This window comes from Cololabis saira, chromosome 19 (genome assembly GCF_033807715.1).
Source record: "Cololabis saira isolate AMF1-May2022 chromosome 19, fColSai1.1, whole genome shotgun sequence".
NCBI classification, from domain to species: domain Eukaryota; kingdom Metazoa; phylum Chordata; class Actinopteri; order Beloniformes; family Belonidae; genus Cololabis; species Cololabis saira.
In genome coordinates, this window is record NC_084605.1 from 2,883,116 (window position 1) to 2,900,336 (window position 17,221).

The window sequence follows — 17,221 nt, forward strand, 5'->3', positions numbered from 1 at the left end:
ACTTTTTTCTCAACATTTGACTTTTTTCTCGACATTTCGACTTATTTCTCGACATTTAGACTTTTTTCTCGAAATTTCAACCTTTTCTTTTTCTCGACATTTCAACTTTTTTCTCAACATTTCGACTTTTTTCTCAACATTTCGACTTTTTTCTCAACATTTCGACTTTTTTCTCAACATTTTGACTTTTTTCTCAACATTTTGACTTATTTCTCGGCATTTCTACTTTTTTCTCAACATTTGACTTTTTTCTTGAAGTGCATAATGAAAAAAAAAATATTCTCCCAGTTCTAACTAATATAGAAACATGCAGCATGTGTTGCCTTAATTCTAAGGCTTATACAAGACTTCATTTTTTGCTGCTCCAGACATTTGTTTTTTGTGTTTTTGGTCCAATATGCTCTAAAACATATTGGGTTGCCGACCCCCGTTATAGAGAGTTTGCATTGACGTCACTTCCCCACTGGACCAGCCCCCTTACTCGCACAGAGTGGCAGAAACAGCTGCAACTAGTGTGTTAGACGGGATAACAGCCGATTATCAACTTAAATTAGCGTCAGTTGGACTTAATAGTGACCCGTACAGTTACCAAGAACCAGTGGTCCATGGACATTAATATTTGGTACAGTTACCAAGAACCAGTGGTCCATGGACATTAATATTTGGAACAGTTACCCCAAGAACCAGTGGTCCATGGACATTAATATTTGGTACAGTTACCAAGAACCAATGGTCCATGGACATTAATATTTGGTACAGTTACCCCAAGAACCAGTGGTCCATGGACATTAATATTTGGTACAGTTACCCCAAGAACCAGTGGTCCATGGACATTAATATTTGGTACAGTTACCAAGAACCAGTGGTCCATGGACATTAATATTTGGTACAGTTACCAAGAACCAGTGGTCCATGGACATTAATATTTGGTACAGTTACCAAGAACCAGTGGTCCATGGACATTAATATTTGGTACAGTTACCAAGAACCAGTGGTCCATGGACATTAATATTTGGTACAGTTACCAAGAACCAGTGGTCCATGGACATTAATATTTGGCCAGGAATCCAGTTTCCTGATATTTATATGTACTTAATTTCTACGCCGGGGAAATACACGAAGCAAAGCTTGAAGGCTTACAAAAGTCTTGACGCTTGGTCCGACTTCAAGGCAGGATTTGTTGTAGAAATTAAAGTGATGAGGACACCGAACTTTATGATTGGACCGTTTAACGTTAGCTACCCAAAAATCCAACATTACCTGATGACACCTGATGAAATGGGAACCACAAATCCACGTTTCGGTGCCTGGAATCCAGTTGTTTCTGTGAATTGCAGCGATCCATTTGTCTCTCTCAAGCTTATTTTTCTGCGATTTCTTGCTAAATCTATGAGTACAGTCGATCGCACAACAGCTCTTTCCCATTTTAGATGTTTTCCAGTTGCTCAAACTGAAAGTTTACGCTGACACTCAGTCTTTCTACCACTCAGTCTTTCTGCCACTCAGTCTTTCGAGTCTTTTCTCAACATTTCGACTTTTTTCTCAACATTTCAAATTTTTTCTCGAAATTGTATTTCAACATTAATCTCGACATTTTGACTTTTTTCTCGACATTTCGACTTTTTTCTCGAAATTGTACTTCAATATTAATCTCAACATTTTGACTTTTTTCTCGACATTTTGACTTTTTTCTCAAAGTGCATAATGAAAAAAAAATCATATTTTTATTTTTCTCCTCAGTCTTTCTGACAGTTGGCGTAACCCGCTGTGAAGTCGCATCTGTGACCTCATGCGTATTCCCTCTGTACTAAGAGCCTGTACAGGGCCTCAGACTCCTGTTTACATTGTAATATATATCTGCGTGTCATCTGCATATTGTGGTAGTTTATGTTCTCTATAATCTGTGCCAGTGGGAGCATGTAGATGTTAAACAGAAGAGGTCCCAGGATGGAGCCTTGGGGAACTCCACATGTGATTCTTGTCTAATCAGAAGTAACTGACCTGTAACTGTCGGCCATGTTTCTGACCCGTGTTTCTGACCCGTGTTTCTGACCCGCTCTCTGTCCAGACGGCATCCCCCGCTCGGTGCTGAAGGACTGGAGGAAGGTGAAGAAGCTGAAGCAGACGGGCGAGTCGTTCCTGCAGGACGACTCGTGCTCCGAGATCGGGCCAAACCTGCAGAAATGTCGCGAGTGCCGGCTGGTCCGCAGCAAGAAGGGCGAGGAGCCGGCGCATTCCCCCGTCTTCTGCCGCTTCTACTACTTCAGACGGTAAAGTGCTGGCGCCGCTCGTCCCTCGTCACGTCTCAGATCCAAACGCACCAGCAGAGAAAAGCATCACCAGTCTGCGGGAAATGGACCCAGACTGGGATTCGGCATCTGCTCACCATATTTGTGCAGAATTGTTCAAATAATAACACAAAGATCAGCAGGATTACTTGTGGGCGTGGCCCAAGACCCAGGGCTGCCCCTGACCAAATTGCGGCCCTAAGCGAAATGTTATTTTAGCACCCCCCCCCCCCCAGCCCTGCCATTTAACTTTACAACCCGTAAATAATAACAAATGTACGTTAGATAAAGTAGTTTGACTGTATGAGTCAAATGAAATAAAAAAAAACTGAAATAATAAATGAATATTAAATAAAAAACTTAAAACTGAAATAAACAAGTCACAAATAGCGACCAATTTCTCATCAAAAGACAGTTTGCTCCACCACCTCAATCCCCCACAACAAACTGAAAGCAGGTCTTGCAGGTTTGAAATCAGAGCTACGTGTGCCTTTTACAGACGCACATTTATCTCATTAAACAGTCAAACCTCTTAACCATGTAAATTGATATAAAACTACATTATAAACGACCAACTGGTCATGTGACCACTCATTTTCAACAGAGGCGAATGTAGAGGGCGTTAACAAGGCGTTCAATAAATGTTCATCAAGGCCGCTGGAAAAACAAAAATCTCCAGTCTAGACAGAGATGGAGACAGAGTCATATCTGAGTGGCAGCTCAGGTGTTTGTGCTACAAAGTTTTATTTCAACAACATACCCACCTTCAAGTGAAGCACCAGTTTCCTCGTGTTTTTCCTTTTTTCTTCTCTTGCCCCTGATTTGTGATGTCTTTTGGATGAAAAGTTGAAATCTCTGCAAGAGCCTGGCTGTACGCGCCTGCACCTTCTGATTGGTCAGATTTCAAGTGCTGCCAGTCATTGCACGGCCAGTTTACTCACCATTCAGATCTCTTTTTCCTCCTCACGATAGCGCATATGCGCATCCATTAGCATATGCGTTGCCGAGCAAATGCGTCCACTCGTGCAAAATGCCCCCTTGGAAGATGAGGCCCTACGCACAGCTCTGTTCTGCGTTTAGGGAGGGCCGGCACTGCCAAGGCCCTCCTCCTCTTTTCTATCTCATTCATGCTGTGAAAATCAATAACACATATCCACTGTTTTGATGTCAAAGTTGAGCGGTTCTGTGTTCTAGTAACCGGGTTTCTTCCCTCCAGACTGTCCTACAGCAAGAACGGAGTGCTCCGGACGGACGGCTTCTCGTCCCCGGAGCAGTTTGACGACGAGGCCCTGGCGTTGTGGGTCCCCGGGCCGGCCCAGGACGGCCCGCTGGACCAGAACACGGCCAAGTACATCCTCAGCTTCATCGGGGACAAGTTCTGCCAGATGGTGACGACGGAGAACACGGCGGCCGGCTGGATCAAGAAGGACGGTGAGGAAAATAGATTCAAACTCTGGATCTCAGAAGGAATAACTACTTTCTACTTTTTTACTTTAACAGAAAAAGGGACAATTAGAATTAGGGCTGGGGATCGATTCAAATGTCAAGAATTGATTCGATTCTGATTCTTAAGATTCAGAATCGATTATCAAGATTTGATTCGATTCTATTCCGATATTGATTTGGGTTACTGTTAATAAAACTGTTTTTTCAGCTGTTGCATGAATGATATGACTGTAGTTCTGCAACATATTAATACTAGTATTATATTGAGATTCAACAGCAAGTATTGCAGCTAATGATGCTGTAAGGACCAATCAGCTCCCAGAATGCTGATAGAACTGCAAACAGAAACATCGTGGGTCAGAATTATCAAACAGATCCAGGGAGGAAACAGAGACGGATGAAATCAGTTTTATTTTTTCCCACATTCCGTTTTTATTTTTTCCATTATCTGTCTTTTTCGGTTTTTCATTTTTGAGAATTTGGTTTTTAGCATTTTATGCAAATATAACCCCAAGACAGTATATAAAGTAATGAAATATAGACAATTTATGCAATTTTAACTGAACACTTTAATGTTTTCATACCTTTAAACATATTTAAAGGCAAAAACATGGCACCAGTTATTCTGGTGTCCAACAAAACATTCCTTTTTTGGGGATAAACAAAAAAATAACCAAAAGTTGTAATGTAATAATGAAAAAAAAATTGATCTTTAGACATACAAATCGATTTTTAGGAATTAATATGAGAATCGATTTAGAATCGGAAAATCTTTTTTTTTTTTTTTTCAACACAGGCCTAATTAAAGGTTAAGATTTTGAAAACTTAAGAAAAGAATACTATCTTGAAAAATCTGACTTTTATAGATATCTCCAGATGCGTAGCCACTTTGAACAAAATATTAAAAATAAAACTGACTTAAATGACCCCATAGTGAAGATACTTATTGGTGCTTATCAGAAAAAGCCATATAATTAGCCATAATGAATATATTAGAGAGAAATGGGCTAACATACCAAATGTATTCTAAGTAATATAATGAAAACTTGCCCAAAACCGGGCCTGTAGTTTTACTATATGAATGAATAGCGTTTACTGCAAAAAAACTACAAGTCCCAGCATGCATCACGCGCTGGAAACCAGGAAGTGCATACGGCTAAATTTTACTGCAGCAAACTTTTAACACTAACACCACAAACGCTGTCAAATGAACGCAGATGGCAACACAAAAATGCTGCACGTTAATTTTAACTAATTCAGCTTTGCCAATAAGTTTGTGAACGATATTAATTGTTTGTTTTCATGTGGGGAAATAATGCTGCATTGTAAACACAAAAGCAAAGCAAAGCCGCGAATAGATTAAACTTGTTTTGTTTTTCTCCTTCTTCTCCCTCACATTCTTGAATGATCTGAAGACAGACAATAATACTTTTAATATCATTATCAATATTATTATCTCATCCTCCACCCAACTGAGAATCATGTTATTTTTCTTCTGTATGGAGGTTTTATGTATCGTCTGTCTCTCCCAGATTGTATAGAGTTCTTTGTAGTTTTTGTTTTTTCCTTTTCTTACCTCTTAATATGTTTACTTTACGGAGGACGCCCCGACGGGCTTCAGCACCTTCCTGAACTCGTGTCTCGTGTCGTTGCAGCCAAGCCGGCCTGGAAACGGGCGGTGAGGGGCGTGAGGGAGATGTGCGACGCCTGTGAAGCCACGCTCTTCAACATCCACTGGGTCTGCCAGAAGTGCGGCTTCGTGGTCTGTTTGGACTGCTACAAGGCCAAGGAGCGGCGCAGCTCCAGAGGTACGAGATAAAGCGGACTGTTAGCTTGAGAGATAAACCGGACTGTTAGCTTTAGGAACGCGGAAATGGAGCGCTTGTTGCTAGCCAAGACTGTGTTCGTGGTCCTGAACCAGCTCTGATGACTGAGGATTATTGGCGCTGCTTTAATTATTAGTGCCACGGCTGCGCCAGAGGCACTCCTCCTCCACAGCTATGCAATAGCAATGGAGGAGGAGGAGTGCCTCTGGCGCAGCCGTGGCACTCTTATTATTGCTCAGGCTTATTATTTATTTTTCCGTATAAACTTCGGCGCGTAACTAGTCCCGCAGCTTTGAGAAAACTCGAAAAGTAAAAATGTAGAAATGTGCGCCCTTATCGGGAATTAAGTGGTATGACTTTTATTAGCAATTGGTGCGCACGTTTTTGCGCAATGTGCAAAAACGTGCGCTTTTTGGGCCATCCGGAACGCATTGGGAGAACTTTGGGGCCTCACCACTCGCACACCGTTACTCGAAAAATTCTGAAACGATTTAGAAAGTTGTAGGCCCTGAATTTAACTACAGTCCTATGGATTTTCAGAGCGATCGCACAAATAGTTTTCGCACAAAGTGCAAAAACATTTCCAAATTTACAAACTAATGGGGGGATTGTCCCATGTATGTGTGTGGCGCGGAATGTCAAAAGCCTACTGTGGATGGGAGGAGGTAAAAATAAATTCACCTTTTTTCTGAGTCACGTATCTTTCTCATACTTGGACATAGAAATGTCATTCAAACTTCAAAACGGAGGAAAACTTCTTTTCTCTCCAAAACACCAAACAGTCTTTTCCTAGGCTCAAGATATGAGCACTCAACCGAGGACTGGAAATCACTTTTTTGTCAAATCTAGAGTGCGGGTGTCGGTTGCTAGAGTGCGAGAAACAGTAAAAAAATAACCTGAATTTTTATTTGTAACTCGAGCTCACGGCCAAACCGTAAAAAGGAATCAAATAATTTTTGGTCAGAATGTAGACATAGGTGTTGGGATTCATAAAATGTGACTTTGACAGGCGGGGTATGCACAAAATTTAATAGGGGGGGGGGGCTAGAGAGGCGCCAATACCTGACTCAGTCCCCATTCACTGTAATGTAATCAAACATTTTCTTCAAAAGAATCTCACTCTGTCTTTTTTTGGCTACGAGCTACGGTTTGATCACAAATCGGAGTTATTTGAGACCTTGTCAGAAGACAAAATCTGGGTTTTTCTCACAGCCAAACCAGAAGGTTCTGAAGTCGAGGTTCTTGTTGCCGTGGCAACCAGAAGTCAGCTGCTGAGTCATTCCTTCAGCCAGAACTGGTCACATGACTCAGTCAGTAAAGTCTTCATATACTTTAACCTGAAAAATGGAGACGCCTCAAAGAATTCTGTGAAATCTGACCCCTGACGCTTGACCTTAGCCGTTCCCCGAGTCCTGCAGCCTCAGCTGGAAACCGGTTCATGGTGTGTATGTATATATATATATATATATATATATATATATATATATATATATATATATATATATATATATATATATAATAAATACCAACCCTTACACACACACAGTACATAATCCCCAGTAAATGCTATAACTTTTGAATGGTTTGACATAGAGAGTCGTTGGTGGTGTCATCAGACTCGGTTTTGAGTCCTTGACCTTCATTGGTGCAAATTAGCCCTTCTTCTGATTGGTCGATATGTGATAGTTCCTGTTTTCTGCAATAACTTAAACTTTTGAATGGTTTGATATAGGAAATGTCATTAAAATCGCAATCATTCGGCAGTAGTCCCGTGGCACTTCAAAATTTCCAGGGAATTTTGTGTCTAGTTATTATTATTATTGGTGTCACTTAATTATTATTATTATTATTGGTGTCACTTTAATTATTATTATTATTATTATTATTATTATTATTATTATTATTATTATTATTATTGGTGTCACTTTAATTAATATTATTATTATTGGCGTCACTTTAATTATTATTATTATTATTGGCGTCACTTTAATTAATATTATTATTATTGGCGTCACTTTAATTATTATTATTATTATTGGTGTCACTTTAATTATTATTATTATTATTATTATTGGTGTCACTTAATTATTATTATTATTGGCGTCACTTTAATTATTATTATTATTATTATTGGCGTCACTTAATTATTATTATTATTATTGGTGTCACTTTAATTATTATTATTATTATTATTGGTGTCACTTTAATTAATATTATTATTATTGGCGTCACTTTAATTATTATTATTATTATTATTGGTGTTACTTTAATTATTATTATTATTATTGGTGTCACTTAATTATTATTATTATTGGCGTTACTTTTATTATTATTATTATTTTTATTATTATTGGCGTCACTTTAATTATTATTATTATTATTGGCGTCACTTTAATTATTATTATTATTGGCGTCACTTTAATTATTATTATTATTATTCGTGTCACTTTAATTATTATTATTATTATTGGCGTCACTTTTATTATTATTATTATTGGCGTCACTTATTATTGGCGTCACTTTAATTATTATTATTATTATTGGCGTCACTTTAATTATTATTATTATTATTGGTGTCACTTTAATTATTATTATTATTATTATTGGTGTCACTTTAATTATTATTATTATTGGCGTCACTTTATTATTATTATTGTTATTATTATTGGCGTCACTTTAATTATTATTATTATTATTATTATTATTATTGGCGTCACTTTAATTATTATTATTATTATTGCTGTCACATTAATTATTATTATTATTATTAATAATAATAATAATAATATTATAATTATTATTATTATTATTATTGTTCAAACAGCTACTTTTATTATGTGTTGGAGTTATTGCATCATGTGGATCCCAGAAACCGCTTTGATCCAGACTGGACAGTTAGTCCTCGTTGGTCCCTCTCTAAACGAGGCGTTAGCGCCTCGTTTAGGCGGCGGTAGCGTTAGCGTCTAGTTGAGGCTACTGCGTTAGCGTCTCGTTGAGGCGGCGCTAGCCCCACTAACCTCCCTCTCACTGACTCTGACGTCTCTGCTGTCTCTGCTGTCGTTAACAGATAAGGAGCTGTACGGCTGGCTGAAGTGTGTCAAAGGTCAACCTCACGATCACAAGCACCTCATGCCGACGCAGATCATCCCTGGAACAGGTACTTACTTTAACTACATTTGTCCTATAATTTCTTCCTGCCTCGTTTTCTCGACCCCTGTATCAGATCATCGTCAACAGAACCAAGTAAGGATTTATGTTCTTATTCCTGATAACTAACCTGCACCTTCTGTTTAGTTCTGGCAGACTTGGTGTCGTCCATGCACTCCCTGAGGGACAGAAACAACATCCGCTCTCACTGTCCCTGCAGCAGCAAGCAGAACGTCCTCTCCAAGCTACCGGCCACCAACGGCGTCTCTCAGGTACGGCAGACGTCCAGGAGCTTATTTCGGTCAGGTCATTCATAATGTAGACACCAACAGAAAGCATTAGTTCACATAAGAGGAAAAAAAAAAGAGACCTAAGCGAAAAGGAATAGGCTGAAGCTATTGCTTATTTACGCCTACCCTTCTCACATGATCAACTTTTTCAGATCGCAACATACAACACATAATACAAAAAAATAAATCATATTGTTTACACAATCCCAAACATAATTCTGTAATAGTATCATCTGGGGGTTGGCAGGGCTGGAGTCTGGAGGACCCGGGTTCAAGCCCCTGGATTGCAACCAAAAGTCAACCACCTTGGGCCCCTGAGCAAGGCCCTTAACCCTTACTGCTCCCCGGGCGCCGTGCCATTGCATGGCGACCACTGCTACTAGTTCAACTAGAAAATGGGTCAAATGCAGAGAAATAGAATTTCCCCATTGTGGGACTCTAAGGGAAAAATTATTATTATTATTATTATTATCTACTGGATCCCTCATATTTTCCAAACACATTAAACTTAAACGAACGTTTGAATGCATGAATCGACTGGCACATCTTCAATTTTTCATCAAATGCATTCCATATATTTACAGCCCTTACAGTAATACAATGATCTTTAATTTTAGTCCTAGACTTTGGTTTTTCAATCATACGTTTCCCTCGAAGCTCATATCTACTTACTCTTATTTTAAACATGCTTACAATTTTACTAGGTAACCATCTGTTGAACATTTTGTACATCATCAATGCTATTTTGTATCCCACTAAATCCATGAATTTAAATTCCCTTAATTTAATAAATAATTCATTTGATGGTTCTCTATAATTTGATTTTGTGATAATCCTTTTTAAGGTCAATAAAAATTCCTATCGTGTGTAATTTATTATCAATGGCGGTAGTTATTTCATCCATGAGTTTCATAAGTGCTAATCCAGTAGACTGGTTTGCTCTAAAACCGTACTGATTCTCACTCATGATGTTATACTTTTCTATAAAACTATCCATTCTTGTGTCAATCTAGTGTCTGGGGTTTAGCTTTATAGCAGGGGAAGTGCTTTATGATGACGTAAACTAGGGATGCCCCGATACTGGTATCAGGGCCGATACTGCTCTCAAAAACTCTCTGATACCACTTCCTTGTTGTTGTAGTTACTGGTTAGCGCCTCTAGGGAGAGACGTTGAGCTGCAGTCAGCGTGGTGAGGAGAAGAGAGTGATACCCATGAGTGAGATATTTCATTTCACATATTTCAAAATAAGGGACGACAGAAGCAAGACAGACTGAAGCTACGTGCTGCTAAAGTGTCAAGAGGAGGGAAGGAGAATACGCTGTTTAATACCAGCAACTTGATAAAACATCTCAAGACGCATCATAAAGCTGAGAACTAGTGATGCACCGAAATTAAAATTTGTGGCTGAAACCGAAACCGAAAATAATAATAAACACTTGGCCGAATACCGAACATGGTTCTTAAGCAGTTTTTCATTTATTTTGCAAAATTTTTTCATCATTGCATAAATCAAATACATTTGATTTATGCTTTTCAAAGAAAAAAATATTTTACAAAATTACAAGGTAGAAAATATTTATTGAACTTAAAAAAATTTAATTTTTTTAATTTCCCAGCATTATGTTGTTTTGGTTCCACCTCCTGGTGAATGTTGGTAAAATTCTTATGTGGTTAGTTTTTGGTTGGCCAACGATTTATGTTTGTGGTGCAACCGTTACCAGTCTATTTCCTTATATTACAACGCCGTTATTAATTGTTCGTTTTTTTTCCCCATTTATTCCACCGAACACCCAAAGTGTTTTTTTGCCATTTTCGGCCGAACAATTTTGGTTACCGAACAATCGGTGCATCACTACTGAGGATATGAAGTTTGCTAATGCAAGACCGGTTATGATATGTTATATGTTTGATATTTTCTTAAATGTGAAGACAGTGCCAGTGTCGAGAATTTTTATTTACACAGAAAGTTTCTTTTTTGTTTAAAATAGTTATTCTACTCATTTTATCTATTTTTATTGAATTTATCTGTTGCAAATAAAACCTGTGCATTTTTCATTGCATTTTTAGCCTAGTTACTTTTGTGGTAGAAGTATCGCTACTCGGTATCGGCAAGTACACAAATACTCGTACTCGGTGTGAAAAAAATGGTATCGGGGCCTCCCTAACATAAACGTGTGGTACAACCTCGTCTTGACGTGACAGAGGTTTAGTCTGCGTTTGAGTTTCTGGATGTCCTTCGAGTCTGGATCTGGTTCCCTGATGGAGGCAGATGTTTGTTGTTGGAAACATGTCTGTCTTTGGTACGTGAGCCGACGGTCAGGGTGTCGGGGTCCGTGATTGAACCAGGACAGTTCAAAACCTGAGTAGATCAGGAAGTGGCTGTTCCGACATCTGTTGACAAAGCATGTGACAGCTTCATAAGGACAAAAACAAGTTTAAAGGTTAATTAACCTCACAGCACAATGCAAATTTGTGAAGCAGCGAGACGTGAAAGGTGAACCATGTTATAGCGAGGGATTACTGTACTGGTTATTATTATCTGATCTATAGGCCTTTCCAACACGCTCAACATTCAGTCGTCTGCAAAGAGAATGATCTCTTCGATGCTTCTCAAAGCGGGCGTCGTTCTCCGGACTAGTTTTCTGTTGGCAGCAGATTTTAGCTGCACATCTGCCTCTATCTGGTTCTGGTACTTCAGGTGATTCCAGTGGCGTCAATTCAGTCAAAGCTAAGGCATGGCAAGGTTACGAGTCACAGAACAGAGTCTGCTATGTAGCTGATCTGTGGGGTCAAGAAATCTGGAACTTTTTTCAAATGCAGTCTCGCTCACTGCAAAAACTCAAAATCTTACCAGGAATATTTGTCTTATTTCTAGTTAAAATGTCTCATTTTTAGTCAAAAAATCTCATTACACTTAAAACAAGAGTCATCACCAGAAAAATAACTTATTTGACAATTTTCACCTGTTTCAAGTAAATTTTCACTTGAAATAAGTAGAAAAATCTGCCAGTGGGACAAGATTTATCTTCTTATTACAAGCAAAAAAATCTTGTTCCACTGGCAGATTTTTCTACTTATTTTAAGTGAAAATCTACTTGAAACAGGTGAAAATTGTTGTTTTTGAGTCTTGTCTTAAATGTAATGGGATTTTTTTTTACTAAAAATTAGACATTTTTACTAGAAATAAGACAAATATTCTTGTTAAGATTTTGAGTTTTTGCAGTGTATAGGTTTTTTCAGGTTTTTTTCGGGTTTATTTTCGGGTTTTTTCGGGTGTATTTCGGGTTTTTTCGGGTGTATTTCGGGTTTTTTCGGGTTTATTTTCGGGTTTTTTCGGGTTTATTTTCGGGCGTGTTTCAGGTTTTTTCGGGTTTATTTTCGTTTTTGTTCGGGTTTATTTTAAAATCGATATGTATTAAGTAATACAATAAATCTATACAAATAGACACAGAGTAATTCCATAAATGTATTTAAAAAAACAAACATTTACATTTAACCCTTGAAGCCGAGGTGTGGCGGCTGCCGTACCTTCATACCCGACTGACGCCCCTGGGTGATTCTGTTGTCCGTCTGTCCGGCAGGTTCTCCAGAACGTCCTGAACCACAGCAACAAGCTGTCGCTGGTGAAGGCCGAGCCGGGCCCTCAGAACCACGGGGGGGTGAAGGCCGAGACCAACGGAGGAGACGGAGGAGGAGGAGCTGGAGGAGCAGGAGCTGCAGGAGCAGGAGGAGCAGGAGGCAGCAGTCCCGCCAGCAACGCAGCAAGTTCCCCCGTCTCCCCCCCGGAGTCCCAGTCGCCGCTGCACTTCCTGGCCGACCTGGCCGAGCAGAAGTCCCGGGAGGAGAAGAAAGGTCAGAGAAAACCCGGAGAAACTAAGAGGAAAGATACTCACTCGTTTTTTATGGAGGATTTTTAGTGCCCAAATTAAATAAATAAATACATAATTAATTAATTAAATATTTCATTAATTAAAATGGAAATTAAATATATAATTCATTAAATAAATAAATGTGTCATTAATTAATTAAAATTGGAATGAAATATGTCATTAATTAAATAAAATACAATTCATTTTAAATAAATATATTTAATTATTTCAGTCTGTAATTAATGACACATGCAATTAATTTATGACACATTTAATTAATTAAGGATATATTTAATTAATTAATGATATATTTAATTCCCATTTTAATTATGTATTTATTTATTTATTTAATTTTGGCACTAAAAATCTTCCATAGTATGGAAGATTTTTTGTGCCAAAATTTAATAAATAAATACATGTAATTATTTCAGTATTTAATTAATGAATGACACATTTAATTAATTAATTAATTATATATTTCATTCCAATTTTAATTAATTAATTATTTATTTATTTATTTAATTTTGGCACTAAAAATCCTCCATAGTTTTTAGTTTTAAGAGTAGCATTAATGAAACAAATTACAAGAAAATTACTTTTTTCTCGACATTTTGACTTTTTTCTCGAAGTGCACAATAAAAAAAAGCTTCCCCTCTCAAATATTTTTTCTCCTGCCCGGCCCGGGATTTAGACTACGAATCGTAAACTGTGTGGATCTGATTTCCTCCTGTTTCTCCTCACAGAGAACAAGGAGACGGTGGTTGTGAGTAAACCGGTGAAGGAAGAAAAGGACGGCCTGGAGGTTCTGCAGCAGTGCAGGGCCTCGTCTCTGGGGGCCGGCGGCGAGCAGGGATCGACCCTCCGGGACCTGCTCACCACCACGGCCGGAAAACTGAAGCTGGGATCCACCGACGCCGGCATCGCCTTCGCACCCGTCTTCTCCACCGCCTCGCAGGTAGTCACAGCTTATGCAGATGATACCCAGATCTATGTTAGACTGTCTTGATTAGGATCCTTTTTTTATTCTGTAATATACATTTTAGTCTTGTTTGAATTCCTCTGCGATATTGCATTATATATTTAATTATCGTTACCGTCACGTCCAGCATTTTCGTCACGTCTAGTTTTCCTCAGGTGATAAAGGTTCGTTGACGACGATATTTAGTGTGAATTTTCGTTGACGATATTTAGTCCGAATTTTCATTGACGACGATATTTAGTCAGAATTTTCGTTGACGAAAGCAACTTTACTCCTAGCGAGTCTGTTACGTGGTAACAGTTTTGAATATGAATCTTTAAGAAACACCAAGACAACCGTAGTCCCACAGGGACCAGTTCTGGTTCTCCACCATCTTGAGGTCTCTTGTCACAGCTTATGCAGATGATTCCCAGATCTATGTTGAACACTCATGATTAAGATCCTTTTTTTATTTTGTAATCTACATTTTAGTCTTGTTTTTATTCCACTACGATATTGCATTATTAAACCTGTTGCGGTCTCCACACAAATAACATTGGAATATGGAAACCACAACATCAGGAAGGACACCAACAAAAGAGCACAAGTTTAACAGCTTTTATTTAAGCAACCTCCCCAAAATAAATACACTGAGCGGAAATCATAATACTCACTAAGGAAAAAAGGGACCTGGAGATGCCGGCTGAACTAAGGAGCATGGGGGGGGGGGGGGCACAGCCCACCCCTTTAAAGGGACGTCGAAGCTGGACCCCCCTCCCTAACTCAAAACCCAACTAACTATAAACAAATGAGCAAACGACCTAAAATAAAGACTACCGGCCATCTCCAGGCCCAAACTAAACTAAGGATCAAATTAAACAAAAGCTAACAAAAGAGCATCCAGTTTGGTGTTGCTTGGTCTGTGTCTCCTGGCACACTGAGCAGAGAGGAGCTTTATAGGCTGATAGGAATCAGTTCAGGTGTGCCAGTCCAGGTGTGGTATTCTGAGATGGGAGGAGACAAGATTAATTAAATGATTGGGAATGCTGTGTGTTGGGAGAGAGAGTCATGGCCACACGCAACAATGTGTCATTGAAAAAGAAAAAGACAACAAGACTAAAATGGACAATTCTGACTAAAATAAGACTAAAATGCTCAGACCTTTAGTCCTCGGATCACCAGATCTAATATGTGGACATTATCTTGGGTCGGTAGTAGGGTTGTCACGATACCAAATTTCTGTTTCGATACCGATACCAATATGTATTTCGATACTTTTCGATACTTTTTGTAAAAAGGTGGAACACTTTCAAATGTCAATACTTTCCTTTATTTTAAAGCAGACTTTGGGAACAATAACAACAATGAATAAAATAAATAATTGGCATGGGATATTAAAATTTTCAAACCTTTAGAACAGTGAGAACAAGTAAAATAAAGAAATGCCACTCAAATTAAAGTCACCATGTTAAATAAAATACTGTAGCAGCAAAAACTCCTCCTAGGGTGGCTGGCGGGCCATCACTGTTTTTCATTTTTCAGGTTCCTAGCCAAGAAAACAAGAATGTCTACATTTTCCTCAGTCAGTCTAGAACGCCTTGGACTGCAGATATTCCCAGATGTGCTGAAGACACGTTCAGATGCACAGCTTGATGCTGGAATACACAGATACTGCCAGGAGCACTAGACTTCTGTAATTGGGGGAGGGAGGGGGTACAGTATTTTAATTAACATGGTCATTTTAATTTGAATGCCATTGCTTTATTTTACTTGTTCTCATTGTTCAAAAGGTTTGTGTTTTGAAACTATAGGCCACATGAAACATTAAATGGGCATAACTAGAAAAATAAATTGAGGCTCATTCTATCATCTACAGGACTGGTATAGTACCATTTTCAAAACTGTAGTACCGCGGTACTATACTGGTACCGGTATACCGTGCAACCCTAGTCGGTAGTGAGGAGGTCATGTGACCCCTGTGTTCTCTCCGTTCCAGACCGGTAAAGGCGGCCAGCCGATGCCCAACATCCTGGACGACATCATCGCGTCGGTGGTGGAGAATAAAATCCCCGCCAGCCGCCAGAACATCACAGCCAAGCTGTCAATCAAGCAGGAGGTGATCGTCCCCGCCGCCGCCGCGGAGGACGCCAAACCGGAGAAGAAAAAGACGATGGCGGCGGCGGCTCCGACCGCGGCGGCGGCGCCGCCACCGGCGGAGGACTCGGCCAATCAGCACGCGGGGATCCCCCACTGCTGGCTGAGCAACGGCCGGCTGCTGTGGCTCAAGGACCACCGTAACCACGGCAACTGGAGGCTGTTCAGGGAGAGCTGGAGGCTGGGACAGGTAACCGTCGCCATGGAAACGGGGCTCCGTCGGTCGGGGACGTCCTTGATTTGATTTAGTTGCACATTTTTGAAAGGAAAAAAGAAAGAAATACAATGGAATGCATTTAGAGAAAATTAAAAGAAATTAAAAACAAAACAAACAACAACATAAAAGAAATTGTGAAAAAGAAAAGTTTTAGTGAAAAAAAATATCTGCTGTGTTTTTCTGATTTAACGAGATAATTATCATCAGAATTCCAAGAAAAGTTTTAATTAAAAAAAATAAATCTGCTCTGTTTTTCTGAATTAATGAGATAATTGTCTCAGAATTCCGAGAAAAGTTTTAATTCAGAAAAACTAAGCAGATTTTTTTTTTCTCAAGTGAATGCAATACGCTTCTGTAAATAATAGTTAAAATAGACGTCTTAAAAATATGATGAAAGGAGCAGACTGTAGCATAAACCAAAACAAAGAGCATCTGGATATATAGTATCTATAGTGTACTTGTATGTGTTACTGGGTCAGCAGCTGCTACATCTCAGCTAGGAGTTGAAGGAGTTTTTTAATCTCTTTTTGAAAAAAAGAGATTAAAATAATTAAAAATAAATAAATAATAATAAAAATAAAATAAATACAATAAATAATAATATTAATAATAATAATAATAATAATAATAATTAATAAAATAATATTTTTTATCTTTCTGTCTGTGCAGCCCGTCCTGGTCTCCGGGATCCACAAGCGTCTGAACGTCGGTCTCTGGAAGGCCGAGTCGTTCAACCAGGAGTTTGCAGATCACCAGGGAGACCTGCTGAACTGCAGAGACCAGGTGGTGACGAACTCCGGCATCAAGGAGTTCTGGGACGGATTCGAGGACATCACCAGTACGTCTGGTTTTATTATTACTGCATGGAAGTTTGGGGAAATGCTGGCAGAAAATATACTTAAAAAAAGCCATAAGAATAATTAATAGAAAACAATATCCTTCAAATCCATTATTCATTCAGTTAAAACTGTTGAAATGTCTTGAATTAATGGAACCATAGAATTCTGCCAATTATGTGGAAAGAT

At 38.8% G+C, this 17,221-nt stretch overlaps 1 protein-coding gene across 1 annotated transcript in view; it reads left to right on the top strand.

Annotated features, from left to right (window-relative positions):
- Positions 1-17,221, top strand: part of LOC133419738 (probable JmjC domain-containing histone demethylation protein 2C) — a 122,845-nt gene that overhangs the window by 93,673 nt on the left and 11,951 nt on the right. The window contains 9 exon segments of the mRNA XM_061709143.1: positions 2,069-2,270; positions 3,505-3,719; positions 5,390-5,542; positions 8,628-8,717; positions 8,855-8,979; positions 12,580-12,850; positions 13,611-13,822; positions 15,822-16,169; positions 16,866-17,034. Of these exon segments, the coding sequence (XP_061565127.1) occupies positions 2,069-2,270; positions 3,505-3,719; positions 5,390-5,542; positions 8,628-8,717; positions 8,855-8,979; positions 12,580-12,850; positions 13,611-13,822; positions 15,822-16,169; positions 16,866-17,034 (1,785 nt within the window).